An 18929-nucleotide genomic window follows, 5' to 3' on the forward strand; every position below is an offset into this window, starting at 1 on the left:
GCAGGATCGAGTGGTGAGTGGCGAGAAGTCCCCGGAGGCTCACCATATCGGCCTCGGGGAGCACGCCCACCTGATCTTCTCTTCTTTGGAGCTCAGCAATCGTGGCCTCCACATCCTCCAACTTCCTAAAAATATCACCCACTACCTCATGATTCCTACGCCGTAGCCGTCGCTTAGTCAATTCCAATTTACGTGAAACCCTCTACATGGCATCACCGCGAACCGGTAGACTCCAAACTCAACCTTCACCTCTTTGTTGTGCCATTTGATTAAAAAAAAGAAAAAGAAAGAAAAAGAACGAAAGAAGAAGAGAGGGAAGAGGGGACTTACCCGTGTGCGGCCACAAGTGTCGCCGATGCCACTGGTCCCCACCGCGGGCACCGCCGGCTAGCCACAGGCGCAGCCGGTGCCACGGGCCTCAGGCCGCCCCCTCCCGAGCCTCGACATGGGGTCACACCTCCCCCTCCATGGTCACGGGAGAAGAGGGGAAGGGGAGAAGATGAAAAAAAAAAAGGAAGGAGAGGAAGCTTCGGGAGAAGAAAGAAAGGGGGGGAAGGAGAAGAAGTCGGGAGAAAGAAGAAGGAAGAAGAAAGAAAAGAGGGGAAAGAGAAGAAGTCGGGAGAAGGTTCTGGAGAAGGAGAGAAGAAAAAGAAAAGAGAAGGGAAGGAAAGAAAAGAAAAGAAAAGAAGAAGAAAAGAAAAGAAAAAGAAAAGAAAAGAAAGAAGAAAGAAAAAAGAAAGAAAAAATAAATAAATAAATAAAGGGAGAGGGTGGTTTACGGGTATGAACCCGAATCCGATCCCAAACTCGGGGTGCTAGACACTTCTGTAGGGTCAGCACTGGGAGAATGCTAAAAATTTAAGTTATATATATATTGTGATAAATTTTAAAAGAAAAATATGATTTTTGGATATTAGGTTTTGCGAAGAATTTGTGAGATTAATTGGATTTATTGTGGATCACGTTCGAAGTAAGTAATGAACTGCCTTCTCTAGACTCTTTATTTATATAATATTATTTTTGCATTGAATAAATTGTTAATGAATTTATATATGATTTATGAATTTTACAAGATGATGATTTAAATGAAAAATAGAAAGGTGAATTGGAATAATATTTTTCGGATATATTTACTGTTCTTGTATCATTTATGCATATTTAGATCGGATTATGATATATCTATTATGTTACAAAAGAATTTTGATGTGCATCAGATTTGGAACTCTCAGCCTGACTGTGTTTTGGACCCTGCCAATTGGGGGTTATGCATTGGCAATTCTGGCCCCACACTGGGTATAAAGTGTGGTATTCTGGCCCACTCCGCAGGGTATAAGTGCGGTTCTATTTCTGGCCTAGCCACAGGGTATAAGTGTGGTCGTAGTTAAAGGCTGTTGAGATGAATGTGATTTGTTTCGAATCAAATTTATGATTATGTATATGGATATTTGAAAGATACGGATTTCAACGGATTTGTGTTTGAAAAGAAGTTGATTATGTCTTTATTCTGATTCATCGTAATTTGTATTTAGATTTTATGTTTTTATATGAATTGTCTAGTTAAAGTATTTATTACTTACTGGGTTGTCTAGCTCATTATACGATTTCTTACTATTTTTACAGATTTGAAAAATTAGCTCGATCCGGAGTTTTACAATATGGAAGAGCGAATAAAAGAATTATGGCACAAGTTATCTTATATTAGGTTTTATTTAAATTGATGTTTTATCTTTATTGTTTCGCTGTGTATTTAGAACTGTGAGACTTTATAATTTATGTCAGTCAATGGAATAAGATTGCCTTTATTTCAGTTGAATTATTTAGTTACATTTTTGAGATTTGGTTAAGATGCCTTGCATGCTCGTGGGAAGAGTTTCCTACGGGTGTGCGACGGTTGGCTCGGACCCCCGGCTCGCGATCTCGGGCCGGGGGCGTGACAGCTACAGTGATAAAGTGGGTTCAGGGTCGGAATTGTGTTGCTGGCGGAAGACCACTGCTCCACGATATCCGTAGGCTTTTGGAAGAGTGTGGCTTCTATTGGCCCACAAGTATGAGGATTGACTGGGCTTCAGTTTGGGTCAAAGCCCAACCCAGCTGAGAGAGGGGCGCAACTCGACGAAATGACGGGTTGACTCGGGTGGACTGGGTTGGGGTTAACCCGGACTAAGCGGCGCGATACCAACATCCTTGACCGCGCCCCTAGGTCTCAACCCGAGGACAGAACTCTGGCTCGTCTTCTAAACCCGCCGCCGCCCGTCCTGGGGACCGCCGCCGCGCGTCATCCGCTCGCCACCCAGTGGTTCTCTCTCTCTCTCTCTCCCCCCCTCTCTCTCCTTATCTTTCTGTCTCCTTGCCGGGGTCACGCGCACACATTTTTTTTTTTTTTTTATAGTTTTTCTCCTTCTCCTTGTTTTCTTTTGGGATTTTGAGATCGAAGTATCCTCTGTTGAGGTTGTTGGTGGAAAAATGATCCGGTATATTGGACTCATAAAGATAGCAGCTTTACATTTTCTTTTTCCTGGCACTTGTAATGATGTAGAGGGAGGGAGGAGCTTATGACATCTCGAGGTGCTTTGGGCTGCGACTGTCGACTCAGTTGCTTTAGTTTGTGAAAATTTCGAAGTAATTTCAGTAAGATATCAGCATCGATTGGATTGATTTCTTAAAGGATTTTCTCATGTGAACGAGTTCATGTAAAACACCTTTAGTTATGCAAATTTAAATGCATTCTTAGTGATGTTTTAATGTTTGGGAATGAGTTTTTGATTTCCCCCCCCCCATAAGATGTTGTCTTTTTGTGAATGAATCTTAACAGATCTACTGCTACCACTAAAACAAGTAACTTTGGTTTACACAAATCCGAATGCATTTTATTTTTACCTGTTGAGGTAACAGGTTTTTGAATTTGATGTATAATGTCGTGTTGTGAATTATTTGAAGTATAAAGTTGCATCACCACCATAAAGTACAAATAACTTATGAAAATTATGCATGCTTATTAATGCTATTACTATCTTGAGGGCTTAGGTATGGATGGCTATGTAGTAAAAGCAATATGCCCTTCACATTCCAGCATTTGTAGTCTCCAAAGTGTTTGAATGATCATATTTGATCTTATTTTGAATATTAACATCCAATGTGATCTCCTAAAGTCATATGATGTCTTTGGGGGATGAACATGTGATTGTTTTCAAATACAGGTTTGGTATTAAGATACATGTGAAATAGGCTGCTACAATTGGTTCTTTTCTTGTATCTTGTATACTGTTACAATTGAGCGAGCAAATCTTATAGAAAATTGATTGGACAAATCTGCCCAGGTTTTGTAGTCATGGTGGGATGGCAAAGGTATCTGCGCTCTGTCCTTCGCCATGCTGCCACCAGGGTGGAGCAAAATCGTGGATCATGTGCCTTTCCATATAGAACCTGTCCAAAGCCTTCTCCATTACCAGGTAATGTTCAATATTCTGCATAGCATTATATTTTAACTGCTCTTTACAACTTTCTTTATTTTATAGGTTCAAAGACAATATTTGATGGTTATGATTATAATTTATCATAATTTGAACTAACTTTTTTTGGTTAGAAATTCAAGCTAACTTTTAACCAAGCAAATTATGCTGCAATATACAAAATGCTTCGGACCTCTGACCTTGACTGATAAATCATCTCTTTTCATGCTGTACTCCTAAAATTTATATTAGAATGATTTTGACCTGTCATTTTTTGTTCTTTTTCAAGAAATATTAGTAAAAGAAGGTGTCTTCAAAGCTACCTGCTATAGAAAATGATTTTGTTAGTGTAATTTTTTGCCATTGCACATCCTAAGGGTGAAGCTTTAAGTAAAGTCTGGAGTAATACATATATTAACCTTGGTAGACTGTGAGTTTGTGACAGCCAATTTCAACTTTCTAAGAACCTCTCAGTTCTGAAGTCTGGAGCATTAACATTGAGGGCAGCATTTTTCTTAATCTGACAAATTTTCATTCACTTTTAGCAGTATCTAGGTATGGCCCATTTTACTTTCCACATTTAAGTCACTGTTCTAGTAGTTAGTCTCAGATGTATGCATTTTCCTATCTATCTACATCTTTCTGTCATGCACCGACACACTGATGCATAGCTCTACACTTTCTTCAACTAGCCTGATGTACTTTTTAGGATTTTTTATAGTATTGTTCTGTTTCCTATTTTATTTTTTTATCTGCTTTTAAAATTAGTTTCTTAGTGCAGCTACTTTCTGTTTGATGCATTCCATTCTGACGAGAATTAATTCTACCAAAAATGACATACAAAATCATTGCAGGCCACTGTAAACATCCGTGGAGATTATCTGATCGTTCTACCAGAAGAACCACACCTTTCTATCAATACCTACAACACTCAGTAATTGTCCTACACCTTTAATTACTCTTTGTGCAAAACAATTCACGTGCTGCTTTCATTTTCCAAATAGTTGGGGTAGTTTGATGCATATACATGGGTATTGGCAAATAGAAGACCTGGTTATTTTTCATCTGTCACGTCCAGTGAACACCATAAAATTTTTGCACAGGCATTTTGACATTTTGGGTGTTTAATTATTATACAAATATGCTTTCCTACTTATGCATAGGTTTCCTTCAGTCTGCACAATCGTCTCTTTAGAGGCATTATAAATTACACTGCATGTTTCTTGATTTCGAGGATGGCTCATGGGTTATGGCCCTTCCACTCTAACTTAGAGTCAAGAACCATGTTGGATTTATTCAGTTTGTGCATCATCTCTTTGGATGCATTAGCAGATCAGCCATGATACCTGATGTTTCCTAATTTTGAGTACAGACTCATTGCTTATGCCTTTTTCATACTAATCTGCAATGGCAATGTTGGTCTTTTTCCTTTGTGTCTCCTTCTTATGATGGTACTGCTATCATAGAATCCTGCATATCGCATAAAGTGCGTTTGATTTTATTTTCTTCCTGCGATTCAGTTGCCTTGCCAGGCGCTCTCAGTAATTGTGCCCTCATTCATTTTCAGAAATCATTTTTTTGTGGAATATAATTATTAATCCTGTAAGTTTGGCCTCATGTTCTGCTTTTGCAGGGAATATTCAGTTCAAGGAATTTGTTGGCAGAAGTATATGCAAACATGGTGCCTATTTCCTCCCCTCTGACACCAGTCATGGGAGATGGTGGGAAAACAGAAAAAAAAGACTGTGGCTTCTAAACCCTTGAGGGTACAGGCTGTTAAGAAGGATATCAGACAGGTGCAATCAGTGCTAACATAACATTGAATTTGGTCTTATCCACTCTCATCATGATCCCTTAGCCATTTATTGCTGAAAGCATGGAATTTGCAGTATGCTACTTTAACTTGTTTTAGTTAGAGCATCTACATGAGGCCTTGGCTTTGTATCTACTTTTAGAGAGGATGGGACCTAACTTTCTTACCACCCAAGAGCAGTGTTGCCCGGACACTCCAAATTTTGGATTTTGACGTGTTACAAACTTGGACACTTGGGACATTTCATGACACTCCTTGACACTTCATACCATCTCACCAATCCACATCTTAAGCAAGAAAAGCGAACTCAAGCAATACAACTGTCCATCGATCATATCCCTGCAGGCTACAAGTGTGAGGACCATTTGTACTTGTACTTGATCAAACACGTGTAATACTCCCAACCCCCTTTCTTGATGGTTTCTGATGCATTGACATGAAATTATAATACAAGCCAAGACACATCAACCTATGATATTAGTTCTTCAACTGAAAGAGATTGCATCATCTGACATTTTCTTCAACCTCAAAGCGACATAATTATAGTACAAACAATTAATTAGGATAATTGGCACAAGTAATGAACCTCAAATGCATCATACTTTGTTTCAAATCAAAGTGATGTAAAGTCAAGTTAGAATGCAGCAATTAAATCTTTTTTTCTCCAGGCCAAAAAGTCCATTAGTGTTAAATTGCACAACTCTTGAAAAATAAACACTAAAAACCCCTAAAACTGCTCTTGGGCAATGTTACTTGGACTTGTGACATGGGTGTCAAATGTTCAAGTGTCTAGAAGAATCCAATATGTGAATCCTCTAAATCGGTCATGTGGACACATCTATATCTGATCTATGTATGTGCAAATAGGTATTGATGTATGCATATAATGAATAATGAGCTAAACATATTATTTAAGTAAATAAAATTTGATAAAATTATCAGTAATTGCTAGGTTAGAATTAACAGCTTTCATATACAAGTGTGAAGAAAAGACATAAAGTCTCTTTAGATTCTAGATGTTCTTAATGGTGTTCTGGCCATTTCTTTTCGTGTCCATGAGTAAAGTTTGGAGTGGAAATCATTACTTGATTGCAAGGAATAAGTCAATCTTAGGATACAAACTTGGCCAAGATCGAATTTAATACATTACTTGGGTGCAGTAAACAACTTAGGTCTTTGTACTGCAAAAGCTTGAGCATCCAAAATTTTGAAAGGGTACCCTATGATTTACACAATTGTTGATATTTTCAACTATCCAACTGAGATTATTTGTTTTCACTTCATTGTGTATAACATATAAAGTAAATGCCTGTCAAATTGATGAGGATCTAGTAGGAATATCCTCATATTAACAATATAATTCCTTCTCTCGTTCCATTAATTGTTGAATAAAATTATTTTAACTCTTTGATCTTTTGCATGTTTTTTGTTCCTCTCCATGTTGTGGTGGAACGATTTTCGTTGCCTGTTAAAGATCAGTTCCATATTTAGTGGACATCGTCTTAACAGCATATTGTTAGAATCCTGATGAATGCAGTAAAAATATTTAAAAATAAATTGTGCTCTTGTACGAAATTTTTGCTCAGTCATATACAATAGATGATCGCTTGCACCCTTAAGATGCTCTCATGATGATGCTTATAATAATCACCAAAATTGGAATTATACTTTGAATAGCAAGGGTTGCTTTGAAAACTATTATTGATGGTTTCAGATGTAATCTGGGGGTGGATCATGCTTTTTAGGCTTTTGAAACAGTGAGACTTCATCTCTCTGTCCATCTATCTATCTCTGCGTGTGTCACCCACACCCACTCATATATTAGATAGAATTCTTCTTGATTTGCTCTAACTTGGAAAGAAAACTGAATATTTCTTGAGATTTTAGGGCTTTAGGATGGTTAAGAAGGTTACGGTATCAAAGTTTTAGGGTCTAAGATGGAAGGGTTTGTAGCAATAAGTTCTTTTTTTATTATTTTTTTATTTTATGGGAGGCAGCACCTTAAGACCAGATTTTAGTTGAAGCAAAAATTCTAAAATTACTCTTTAATTTGAATTCCAGCTTTTTAAACTAATCATTTGAATGCTCTACTCATATGACCTAGAAAGCATTCTCAATCAGAAGAGTTCCTATCAAAGCTTGCATAACCTAAAGTAGCCCTAACATAAGACTTGTTAAAAACCACGCCCACTCAAAATCTGTAGGCTTCTTTACTATTATCATGGTATTTCTCCTCTTCTTCCATTTCTTCCCTTTCTGTCTCATCATATCTTTCGTCTTCTTTCTTCCCCGTCTTCTTAGTATTTGCAAGTATAATGCTTTACCATTAGAGTTTCGGTGGTCTTTAAAGTTGTAAGCTATAGACAATTTTCGTAACATAAAGTTTTGTGTTCCAAGTTATTTTTCAAAGATAGGACCAAATAATCACTCTCTTTCACTTTCTTCAGCCTGATCTTCACCTTTTACCCTGTTCTCTCTCTCTCTCTCTCTCTCTCTCTCTCTCTCTCTCTCTCTCGTGGTTTTCATGCTAGCAGATTGTTGAATGAGTCCTTTGAAAGGAGTAGTGGTTCAATGAAATGTTACTTTTTGCTTCCAATATTAACCCTTTCCATACTGTTAGAACGGTTAGTATATTCCTTAGATTATGTTAACGGTTAGTAATAGCCATTCTAAAGAATAATGCCCCTAATATGACACATACTATCCAATATTAACTTATGACAAAAATACTTTTTGCTTGCCATAATATGCTTCTAATACAGTCTCCTTGTGTTGTTTTTTTTTAAACTAGCCGTTACTGTGCTTTTGAGTACGATTTCGCCCTATATAGTACATTTCTTTTCAGAGAAGATTCCACCCTGAATAATAGGGGCAATGTATACCCACACTGTTTAGTGGACCAATAAAAGTAACATCTACTTGAACTACTTTTTCTTTTAAAAGACTCATTTGTAATCATATAGTTTTCACTAGAAAAATAATGGTGGTTAAGGCAATTGCTCAGCCCCAAGCATTAATTTGTATGTATTTAATACAAATCACTATGGAGTTGGGACTCTATACGAATTCAAATCACTGGGATTTAAAATCAACCTCATGCAGAGTACTTCGGAGTTTCTGACAACATCTCGAATGCAGAACCTGTCCACATTTTCGCATTACATATACATTGAGGGATAACAAAGTGAGAGGCCTCCAAAAGGTTGCATAGTCTGGAAACAGCATTTCTTTCAAACCTTGGTCCAAACTAGTCTACTGTGGATTTAAGTATTTGCTACCACGGTCCTTCAAATGTTTCAAAGAAATACTGTGGATTTAAGTATTTGCTACCACGGTCCTTTAAGAAAGTGAGATGCCAAAAGGTCACATTATCTATTTGTATCTAAGTCCTTTAGAGGACTTAAATAGATACAAATTAATGCTTGGGGCTGAGCAATTGCCTTAACCACCATTATTTTTCTAGTGAAAACTATATGATTACAAACGAGTCCTTTAAAAGGAGCAATGGTTCAATTAAATGTTACTTATATTGGTCCACTAAACAGTGTGGGTATGCATCACCTCAATTATTCGGGGTGGAATCTTCTCTGAAAAGAAATGTATTATGTAGGATGAAATCGTACTCAAAAGCACAGTAACATCTAGTTTAAAAAAAAGCAATACAAGGAGACTATGCATTAGAAGCATATTATGGCAAGCAAAAAGTATTGTCATAAGTTAATATTGGATAGAATGTGTCATATTAGGGGCATTATTCTTTAGAACGGCTATTACAAACCGTTAACATAATCTAAGGAATTATACTAACCTCTCTGACAGTATGTAATATTGGAAGCAAAAAGTAACATCTAATTGAACCACTGCTTCTTTTAAAGGACTCGTTTGTAATCATATAGTTTCACTAGAACAATAATGGTGGTTAAGGCAATTATTTGGCTTAATTTAGAATATTTTGTGATACTCATTAGCATAAGTTAATAACCGTTAACTCATGTTAATGGTTAGTAATAGATGTTACTTTTTGCTTCCAATATTAACCCTTTTCATACTGTCAGAACAGTTAGCATAATTCCTTAGATTATGTTAACGGTTAGGAATAACCGTTCTGAAAGGATTATATAGCAATATGATTTTTACTCAGTCATGTATAGCTTACTCATTGAAGCAGGAGGCTAACTTAGAGTTATTTCAGGGCTGTACATAAAGGATAACTGTTTTTAGAAGCCAGTTGTTTTGAATTGTCATTATATAACACCCTTTAAATGTTGAGTATTGATGCATGCCATATTAGTTCCTATTTTATGCTGTAGTTTTGCGTAACATCAATTGCTTGTCTCACTATGCATGCCTTGATATGCACCATGTCAAGTCCTATTCTATGGCCGCAGTTTTGGATGATATCAATTGTTGTCATGTATCATTTTTGTTGTAGATTTCTTGGAACTTGTTCATTGGGAGTTGTGTTTTAGTCGTCTCATCAGTTTGTAATTTGCACCTCAACTGTAAGATGTCCTTTCCTACATAAGACCTTGCTTTTGAGGGAAAAAGATCTAGACAATTTCCAGTTTAGGGGAACCTTAGAAAGCCAGTCTCATGGTTGCATGATCTTAAATTATAGAACCAATAAGGTAGGCATTCGTACTTGCCAGTTGGCCTCCTAGGTTTCTTGGTAGGTTCCTCTTTTCCCCAGAGCTGCCTTGGTCAGGAATTTGGCATCAATCATTTAGTGTTGCCATCGACTCAGGAGGCTGCTGTAAAGCAGCCAGTATAAGATCATTTTGAACCTGCTTGTACAGCCAGTTTGTTACTTTCCGATTCTTTCTTGATGCATGTTTATATTAAAAGGTGAAGTTTTCTTGTAGATCATAGACAGTAGTGAGATGGTCGTGAGTTCTATAGGTTGAGATTACATGCCTATCCTGTTCTTCCCTCGGAAATTGATGTTCTATGTATTCCCATCTGTAAATATATTTTTATGCATGGTGGTATCAGAGTCCCAAGAAGGTCAATCTGGTGGCCAGACTGGTTCGTGGAATGCAGGTCGAAGATGCCCTTTTGCAGCTGCAAGTAACTGTAAAAAGAGCTGCAAAGACAGTCTATCAGGTGCTTTGTACTTGCATAACATGTGATTCATGAAAAATTTTGACTCAAATTTCTATAGTATTTATGACAGTATTTTGTTTCTCCCACTGAACTGGGAAAGCATACGATATCTTAGCTAGTACTTGGAATTTACTCTTTTCATGTTATAATTATCCATCTAAACCCCTGCAGGTAATCCACTCAGCCCGTGCCAATGCAGCGCATAATCATGGATTGGACCCTGATCGTCTCATTGTTGGTAAGTCAATGCTCAATTTCTATTAGAGTAGCCAAAATGGAAAGCTACGGGCCTTTCAATTAAAATTTATTTTGTAATTTCCTTTTCCTTCCTATAGATGAAGCCTTTGTTGGAAAAGGGGTTTATCTGAAGAGGCTGTCATACCATGCCAAAGGGAGGAGCGGGATCATGGTGAGACCCAAATGCCGGCTGACAGTGGTGGTGAGGGAGATCACTCCTGAAGAGGAGGCAAAGATCGCTAAGCTGAGGGTCAGCAACTTCAAGAAGTTGACAAGGCAGGAGAGGCAGCTTGTTCCTCATCAGCTTATTGAGACCACACCAAGGTGGGGCCGGAAACGGAAGGAGGCTGGGACAGCTTGAACATCCATTGTGTTGTCTTCTTTTGGTTTGCTTGCGAAAGTCATTGCCTGTTTTGGTGGGGAACATTGGGAAATTTTGAAAGATCAACAAACCTCTGTACAAGCAACTTGGATTTAGTGACAACCTAGCGGCCCTTGTTATGCCGAACTTTTTGCATCACCATGTCTTTAATTCTGAATAGATCGTCACGAAGTCAAATTATACAAGGTTTCGACTTCAATATCTTTATATAGTTGATGTCATGAATTTGTTGTTTCCACGCTTCGTCACAGACTGTTGTTGCACTGTTCCCTTAATGCCATTAACCCAGTTGATAAATTGTTGTGACTTGCTGGTTCACTCCATTGTATGCATTCAAATTGTCTATAAGCATAAATGAGATATTGTTGCAGTTTGATCTCAAATTTTTTTAAAAACTTCGAGCAGTTTCGTAATGATCAAACATACTAAGAAAGCCATGGAATGTCAGAAACGAGCATCTCTTATCTATTTGCTGTCTAGCTTGTGGCTAATCATCCACCAAAGAAAGGTAGAAAGATAGCAATATAGGAAGCTTATGATTTGAGTCCTAGCTCTTAACCATAGCTACATTATGTAACCTGTTTGCAGAAGATTCCTCATCTGCAGCATAGAGGTGAATATTAATAAATTAAAGGGATACTTGCTCTTCAGCTAGAGATCAGTAATTTAGAGAAATTTGCATTTGGGTGACTCCAAATATGATTACTATGGAAATCTCTTGTGTTAGCCATGTTAAGGACAAACCTACAGACACTAGTGCATTTGAGTAAATACCATAGTTTGCCATCAATCATTTCCAGGCCTTTTTTTCTCCCCTAAATTCATTTGCATGGGGATCAACTCAGACAATACACATAAAATAGAGACTTAAAGCATATTCTTTATTTTTTTTGGGGTAAATGATGCTGCAAGGCAATAGCTAAGCTGAAGCCTCCACTTAATGCAAAGAAATCTGAAATCTCTAATGATTCAATTCATATCCAAACAAATAGGATTACGTCGAAGATTCTTTTTTTTTTTTTTTTTCTCTTGGCCAATTGGTAAAGGTGGCAATCAAATTGGGTTAGATTACGTATAGATCGAGTCGAATATATGATAGATAAAAAATTTCTTCACTCAAATCTACGGGGAGGTGAATAGCACTGACGGGATAGTCTCATTTGCGGCTCACCATAAGCTTCCCTGGGGTATTGCCCCAATGGTTGCCATGATCCTCGCCCCAACCAATTGAAAGTCCATTCATTCGTCAGCTGACTCAGCTCCACTCCCACTCCTTGAAATCAAAGAAATAAAAATGAGAAGAGCGTTGGCGCCTCCCTTCTTCCTCCGACCCCCTTTCTCCAAACCCTCCCCCTTCTACCTCTCCATCGCTTCCTCTCCTCCTCTGCCGAAGCCCTCGGCTTCCCTCACCGAGGAGGAGCTCGCCGAGGTCCACCGGCTCGTCCCCCGCCTCTGCGACGCCGGCCGCCACGCCGACGCCGTCCGCCTCCTCGACGCCTGCCTCCTCGCCGGCCCTCCCCTCGCCGCCCTCCCCGCCTCCGCCCTCGCCGACCGCCTCGCCTCCCACCCCGACCTCACGCCCTCCATGGCCCTCCTCACCGCCCTCAAGCACCACCCCCGACGCCCCTCCCCCCTTCCCTTCTGCTCCCCTCTCCTCTCCGCCTTCTTCGAGAAGCGCCGCCCCAAGGAGGCCGCCAAGGTGTTCGCTTGGCTCTGCCGGCCCGACTCCCCCTGCCGTCCGGATCCCGAGGTCTACCGGATTGCGATCGGAGGGTTTTGTAGGCTCGGGAGGATGGTGGATGCTCTGCGGGCGGTCAAGGAGATGGTGGGGGATGGGGTCTCGCCGGGGACCGATTTGAGGGAGGCGGTGTATCGAGGAATGCTGCATGAGGCTCGGATCGATGAGGCCCGGGAGCTGGATGCTGCTTTGAAGTGCATTGAGGAGGAGGGAAATGGATTTGGTGGTGCCGTGGAGGTGCTCGATCGGTTGATTAGGGAGTGGGAAGAATGATGCAACGTAAGCCCCTGCTCTTCCTTTCTTTTATTTTGCTTGGGTTGAGGTCACATATTACTAGTGCTCGTGATCTATAATATTAAATTAATGATGAATAATATCAAGGTATATTGTCTTCTACTTAGATTGATAAATCCAAGAAAAATCGCTAGATCCTCGATGTAAAGAGGAGCCATGCATCTAAATGTAATGCTAATTCACAAAGATCTAGCTCTTATCGAATTGATAAAAAATTTAAGATAATGACGAAAAATATCAAGGTGCATTGTCTCCTACTTAGACTAATAAATTCAAGAAAAATTGCTATATCCTTGGTGCGAAGAAGGGAGATGCATCTGGATGTAATGCTAAATCAGAAAGATCTCGCTCTTATAGAATTGATAAAAGAAAGAGTATTGATTATTGAGTCTATAGTATGCCGTACTGGCCCAAACCGGATAGTACAAGGCGTACTATACCATATCGGTTCGGTACTGATTTTCCGTATGGATGGCGTACCGGTATTTGGTACACCAAGAAAAAAAACTGTACCGATACTGTGCTAGTATAGCACCGGCATGGGGTCCCATACTGAGACAGCGAACCTTGAGTCAATTCGTCTTTCTATAAAAAAAAGGATGGTTCTTACATATGCTTTGAGAGCTTGTATAATGGACAATACAAAGTGAACTGGATTCCCAATATTGATCATGATGGATACATTTTAAAGCAGATATAGAAACCAAGATTCAATAGGTTTTGGTACTGATGAACCCAAAGCAAATTGAATTATAATATCTACTCTTCCTATATCATTGAACACAGGATCAAGCGAAAAATTCAAGCACTTCTCCTTACTGGAGCCTTTTCAGATTCTCATTTGACAAGCCCATACCATCAAATTTAGTTCTCCATCATTTTTCCCTGAATTAGTATGACTTCTACACCTTTTGTGTACCTGATCCTCATTTTGTTTTTACTTACATACTCCACTAAGCTAAATTATGGATTCATACTAATAGTACTTGACCTTGATTGGTTAAAAGGAACCTTCATTGGAATTTTCTTTGTGATTTTTTACTTTCAATTTGCAAATTGCATTGACTTTCTTTCCGATTACGAAAAAATACTTTTATTCTGAACATGGACCTATTTCATTAATTTGAGGCTGCTTTAGGTCTTAACAGAAATAGATGTTGGAGGTTCAAGTGATTCCTGGAAACTGTCTAATGGCAACAATGGTGAAGAAGTACAACAGATAATATCCTTTTCTGGTTTTTTGCAGCCACTGGAAGCCCCTTGCTCATCATGTTTATTCAGGAATGGCAATAAAAAGGTTGCTAAAATTCATATTATGTACCGAAGAGATATCTTTGATGAAGATGCGGCAGTCATGCCCTCCCTTTTTGATCCTACCATGTTCTAAACGTTGTACTGCTTTATGCAGTTGTTTCCCAAAGCAGGTATACAAAAGGGAAATCTGGGGAACCATCTCAGAACTTACATTCAAAGGGATTAAAAAGGACATGAATAAGATATGCTTGAGCAAAACAGATGTCCCTTTTTATTTTTTTTTTAGGAAAAAGATTATTTATGGAGGATGGTGGTTATATGAGTTTGAGAGGCTGAGACAGATGCGGTTTGGAGACATAAAGGAAGCTATAAGTATCATATCTTTTTTTCTTCTTTGGAAGGTATTAGATATGTGTAAGTTGGAGAAGTCTTTTGAATAGCAAGTTTTGTGCCATGAGATGATACAAAACATTTTTAGTTTGACCATTGGGCTGGAACTTGCCTACTAGGAGTTTGTCCTGATTAGAGGGTTTTGACAGTGTACTTGTACATCCTTTCATCCGACTTGATCATCAGAGTTAGCAGAGGAAAAAATAGACTTTCGGTCTTTCTCAATATCAATGGGTTCTTTAACATCCCATGTGGAGGTGATGAATGGCGGGTCGAATCCTCTATTATCATTCTCTTTCAGAGCATGCATGAAATTCTAGAGGAAGCTTTTAGAACACCAGTTCTTTTGGTTTTTTGTATGCTTGGGTTCCCTCCAAGGTTGAAGTTTTCTTGTTGAAGATCTAGTTCAAACTTTGTCATGAGCCTGGGAATTTTATCTACCTGCAGTGATGGGAAAAAAATCATGGTGTTTTGACTTAAGGGCACCTTTGAATGGTATTTTCTTGCTTTATGTGAACTTGTGAAATATTTGGCACTCCTTTCTCGTATTATATTATGTGCTTAATTACTTAAAATCTAAAGACAACCTTCGCGAACAGAAGCTTACCAATGTAGCATCTTTTCCAATAAATATGTGCGATCCTCTTCAGTAAGCATATATGACACCTTCTTTTTCAAATATAATAATGCGATCCGTATTTGTATTTATGGATTTTTTCCATCATATGAGAAAATGTCAAGTTGATCTGCAGGATATTATTGGTCAATGTTTTGATTTTCTACTGAAGAGGGGGATCTCACTTTGGTAAACTAGATGATATCTTGGTATTCCATGATTTTGAAAACTGGTATTGGATTCAGGTAAACTTTGACTGATGGTAGAGCTGGGGCTAGACAGAATCGTCATGAAGGTCCCTTACTCTCACCAATATCATGAGATGGAGTGAGCAAGCCCCTTGGAGGATGTGCGCGTCCATGGGACTCCTAGGCTCCCTTGGGGTGAATCATATATCTGGACAATTGTGCGTACTTCTATAGAAGCCAGCAAACTGGTGGACTGGGCTGCAAACATGAACTTTTTGCTAATTTTTTTGACTCTGCTGAGTATGCTCTGAGAGCTGTCAATTGTGGTTCAAATAAGTGGATATAGATTTTGCTATTAAGGTTAAAGAGTTTTACTGCTTGGGTGGTGATGGCTTCCATCCAGGTTGGCAAAAGTTCGCTGGAGAATCATGTGATTTGGAGATCCTCAGCCTCGGATCAAAAAGAGCCTATATTATTTTATATTATTTAAATTATTCAATCTTTTATCATTTGATATAGGAGTTTTTAAATTATATAATTTTTTATATATAAATGGTTAAATGTGGTAGATTATATCTAATAGCTTGAATCATTGATGTGGGACTTTATTGCCTGATTTAGATTTGATCGGATCTATGTGAAGATTCATTCAAGTATGTCTATAGATACCTCTTGTTGGGAGTGTCAGCGTGACCCATGGATTCCCCAACGTGAGTTTTGGAGTTATCACAACATTAATTTTTTTGATTAAATTTGTAGTATCTCAAAAAAAAAAAAAAACAAAAACTCATGGCTTTAAGATTGATCAGTCTCTCCTATCTTCAAGATCATCTGCCATATTGTCGTTTTCTTATTGGAAACCCACGTCGCGTGAGTAAATTATGACTAGCTGTAATCCTCATTCACATTTTTTTTAAAAGAATGATTTTCTTAGATTGGGACTCTAAGATTTCTTTAAATCAATTTGATAGAATTTCATGATACTTTGAATCGGGAGTCTAGAGATTGTTTGATTTTTTTTTTCTTAACACTTTAGGCTGTCTTAGAATTATACAAAATATATTTTGATTATTAAAAAAGTCTTGTCACAAAATAATAGTTTAGTTACCAAGGAACTATAGGGTTGGAACCCGGAAACTTTGGGTGCTTCAAATAAGAAATCTTAAAATGTGAGTCTAAATTAACATTTATCAACATTTTTTTTATGAATAAACATTTTCTTCCATAACTTTTAAGACAAATTTGTTTCATATTATAATTATCCTTCACATTTTTATCATGTTATGAAATCACTGCATGGTTTCCTCTTAATTAGACCTCTAATAAATGTAAAATGTAATACTTCGAATGATCCACAGGGTACGGGTTTTCTTATAGAAAAAATATATCAAATAAAGTTGTATTTGTCAATGTCTTTTCTAGATAACGAGTGGATCTTGTTATTTTTTAGAGCCTAGGATTGACATGTCATAATGTGGAGTTATACTGAGAACACTATATCAATATACAAAGGGGAAAATATTTCAAGAGGCAACATCTGGTATCCTACAAAAATCCAACACCTTGTAAGATAAAAGATATCCTTGTTGAAAAATTCATATTTGCTACTCATATATAATATAAGAAATATAAAATATATGTCAAAGAAAAGAAATGAGTAAATAAATAAGTTATTTATTGGTAGAAGAAGGGCATCTCTGCTGAAGTAAAAGTACAGAGTCAGCGACAATCTTACAAGATAGGGAAAAAAAAACCCAACAATATAAAACTTACAGGCAACACAAGCAAAGGATAGCTAAATTCCAAGATCTTCAAATGCAGCTGGTAACCTGATATGCATCTGAAGGATAATACAGAGACAAAATATTCCAACCGAGAACAGCAGTGTCAAAACAGAGCAAGGTGCAGCTGGCTGAAGCTAAGTCTGATAGGAACTACACCTCCTGCGTCAAAAATAATGTCTCCCAATAAGGCAGTGTTAGCCAAGAAATCAGCTGCTTGGTTAGCTTCTCTGTCAACATGGGGAGCTGCATGTCAAGAAGTGACAAGCTTTCCAAGCCATGATGCCTGCAATGGGTTGGAGATGAAATCCATTGGATAACCATGCGGCCACCACTTCTGCTGCATGAGAAACAGAAAAGAGAGAGAGAGAGAGAGAGGCAAGGACTTGGCCCCGGCTTTGATTAGGCTGTCCGTCATAGTCACGTATGATAAAACCTACGGCGATAAAAGCTTCCACCACTAGAATGTTTCGACCAGTATGGGTTTATCTATTTCCATGCCCATTGCATATGCAGGATGGTACCCGAATGATATGGCTGGTTCTGCAAGCTATACATATCCTTGGCAAAAATTGTTTGAGTTTTAATTTTAAAAAATATTTTTTTTCTTATCCTTTAAAGTTTAGTTGTTCGCAATATTTTAAAATATTTTTTTTCGAGGCACCTCTTTCAGAAGAGTTGTGACTCTTTAGAAGAGTATGTTGGCTTCCGAAAAGATACGATGTTTCCAAAACATTTCGCATCTCTTCGGTCTTCGGATAGAGCCTATAAATAGACTCATCCAGGATTAATCCTAATCTAATCCGATCTCTCTTTTTCTCTTTTTCACTAGTAGTCTGTCTTCCGAGAGTTTTTTCCATACAAAGTTCTTTTACTCTTCAACTTTTTTACTTTCTATCTTTTTATCTTTTATGGGCAACTAAAGTAGTTAGTCGGATCAAGCCTCCCCAGCGATCATGCTCGTTAGAGGAGAATCGGGCTGAGTTGAGCTGTTGTATCTTGGGAACGAGATCGTCGCAAACATGCATATAGGAGGCAAATTATATTCTTAGGGCAGTGTATATCATACGCCTCGATCCAGACAAGCTCTTATTAATCCTCTAAATTTATTTTAGTAAATTATTTTTTTATAAAATAATGATATAGCAATTTCTAGGCACCATTTTTTTCCAACAAAAATATGATTTAGCTTCCTAGGGGCCTAGCAGATATGATTTAGCGATCTTGTTCATCATCTCAGAGGAGAAAAAGAGTGGCCAATTTATGAAGATTCCATTTGCCAGGAGGAAGCATAAGGGACTGCACCATCATGTTATCAGTTATAGCATCCACATTAATAAAGTTAGGCCATTCATTAAGAGGAATAGGTGACAACCAAGGGTCTTCAGCACTTCTATATTAGAACCATCCCCAATACACCAGATAACTTGGTAATCGAAGCTTGCCTTCATTGGGTGAGCGAAACGGCTCCCAGACCACCCAATATTCCTTAGGCTTAAAAACATGACTCCAAGAAATCAAGTGAAACCTCTTACTACCCACCCGATGTCCTCGGCACGAAATTCTTTTTTCCATTCCGGCTATAACATGTAAAGGAGCATCAATACAAGCCAAGCAATATAGTCGCAATCCGTGTCTCTATTTTTGTCCTCCGAGTAGTAGTCTGAGCGGTGCGTGCGGCATG

The 18929-nt window shown here is 38.2% G+C and overlaps 1 protein-coding gene and 1 pseudogene across 3 annotated transcripts; both read left to right on the forward strand.

Moving 5' to 3' along the window:
- The first annotated feature begins 2157 nt into the window (after positions 1–2157).
- Positions 2158–11281, forward strand: LOC120103979 (annotated as a pseudogene).
- Positions 11282–12135: 854 nt separating this feature from the next.
- Positions 12136–15959, forward strand: LOC120112771 (pentatricopeptide repeat-containing protein At1g63080, mitochondrial-like). Of its 3 annotated transcripts, none has more exons than XM_039132640.1 (2): positions 12136–13001; positions 14155–14389. In XM_039132640.1, exon 1 carries the CDS (start codon positions 12279–12281, stop codon positions 12993–12995), a length of 717 nt encoding a protein of 238 aa, XP_038988568.1. In that variant the 5' UTR covers positions 12136–12278; the 3' UTR covers positions 12996–13001; positions 14155–14389. The 3 variants fall into 3 exon arrangements, with proteins under 3 accessions (XP_038988568.1, XP_038988569.1, XP_038988567.1); XM_039132641.1 differs by having other exon boundaries at positions 14165–14389; XM_039132639.1 differs by lacking the exon at positions 14155–14389 and adding an exon at positions 15522–15959 and having other exon boundaries at positions 12138–13001.
- Positions 15960–18929: the final 2970 nt, after the last annotated feature.

The sequence above is a fragment of the Phoenix dactylifera genome, chromosome 12, assembly GCF_009389715.1.
Source record: "Phoenix dactylifera cultivar Barhee BC4 chromosome 12, palm_55x_up_171113_PBpolish2nd_filt_p, whole genome shotgun sequence".
NCBI classification, from domain to species: domain Eukaryota; kingdom Viridiplantae; phylum Streptophyta; class Magnoliopsida; order Arecales; family Arecaceae; genus Phoenix; species Phoenix dactylifera.

Coding starts and splice junctions, on each gene's coding strand:
- LOC120112771 (XM_039132640.1), top strand. CDS start 12,279: ATGAGAAGAGCGTTGGCGCCTCCCTTCTTCCTCCGACCCCCTTTCTCC.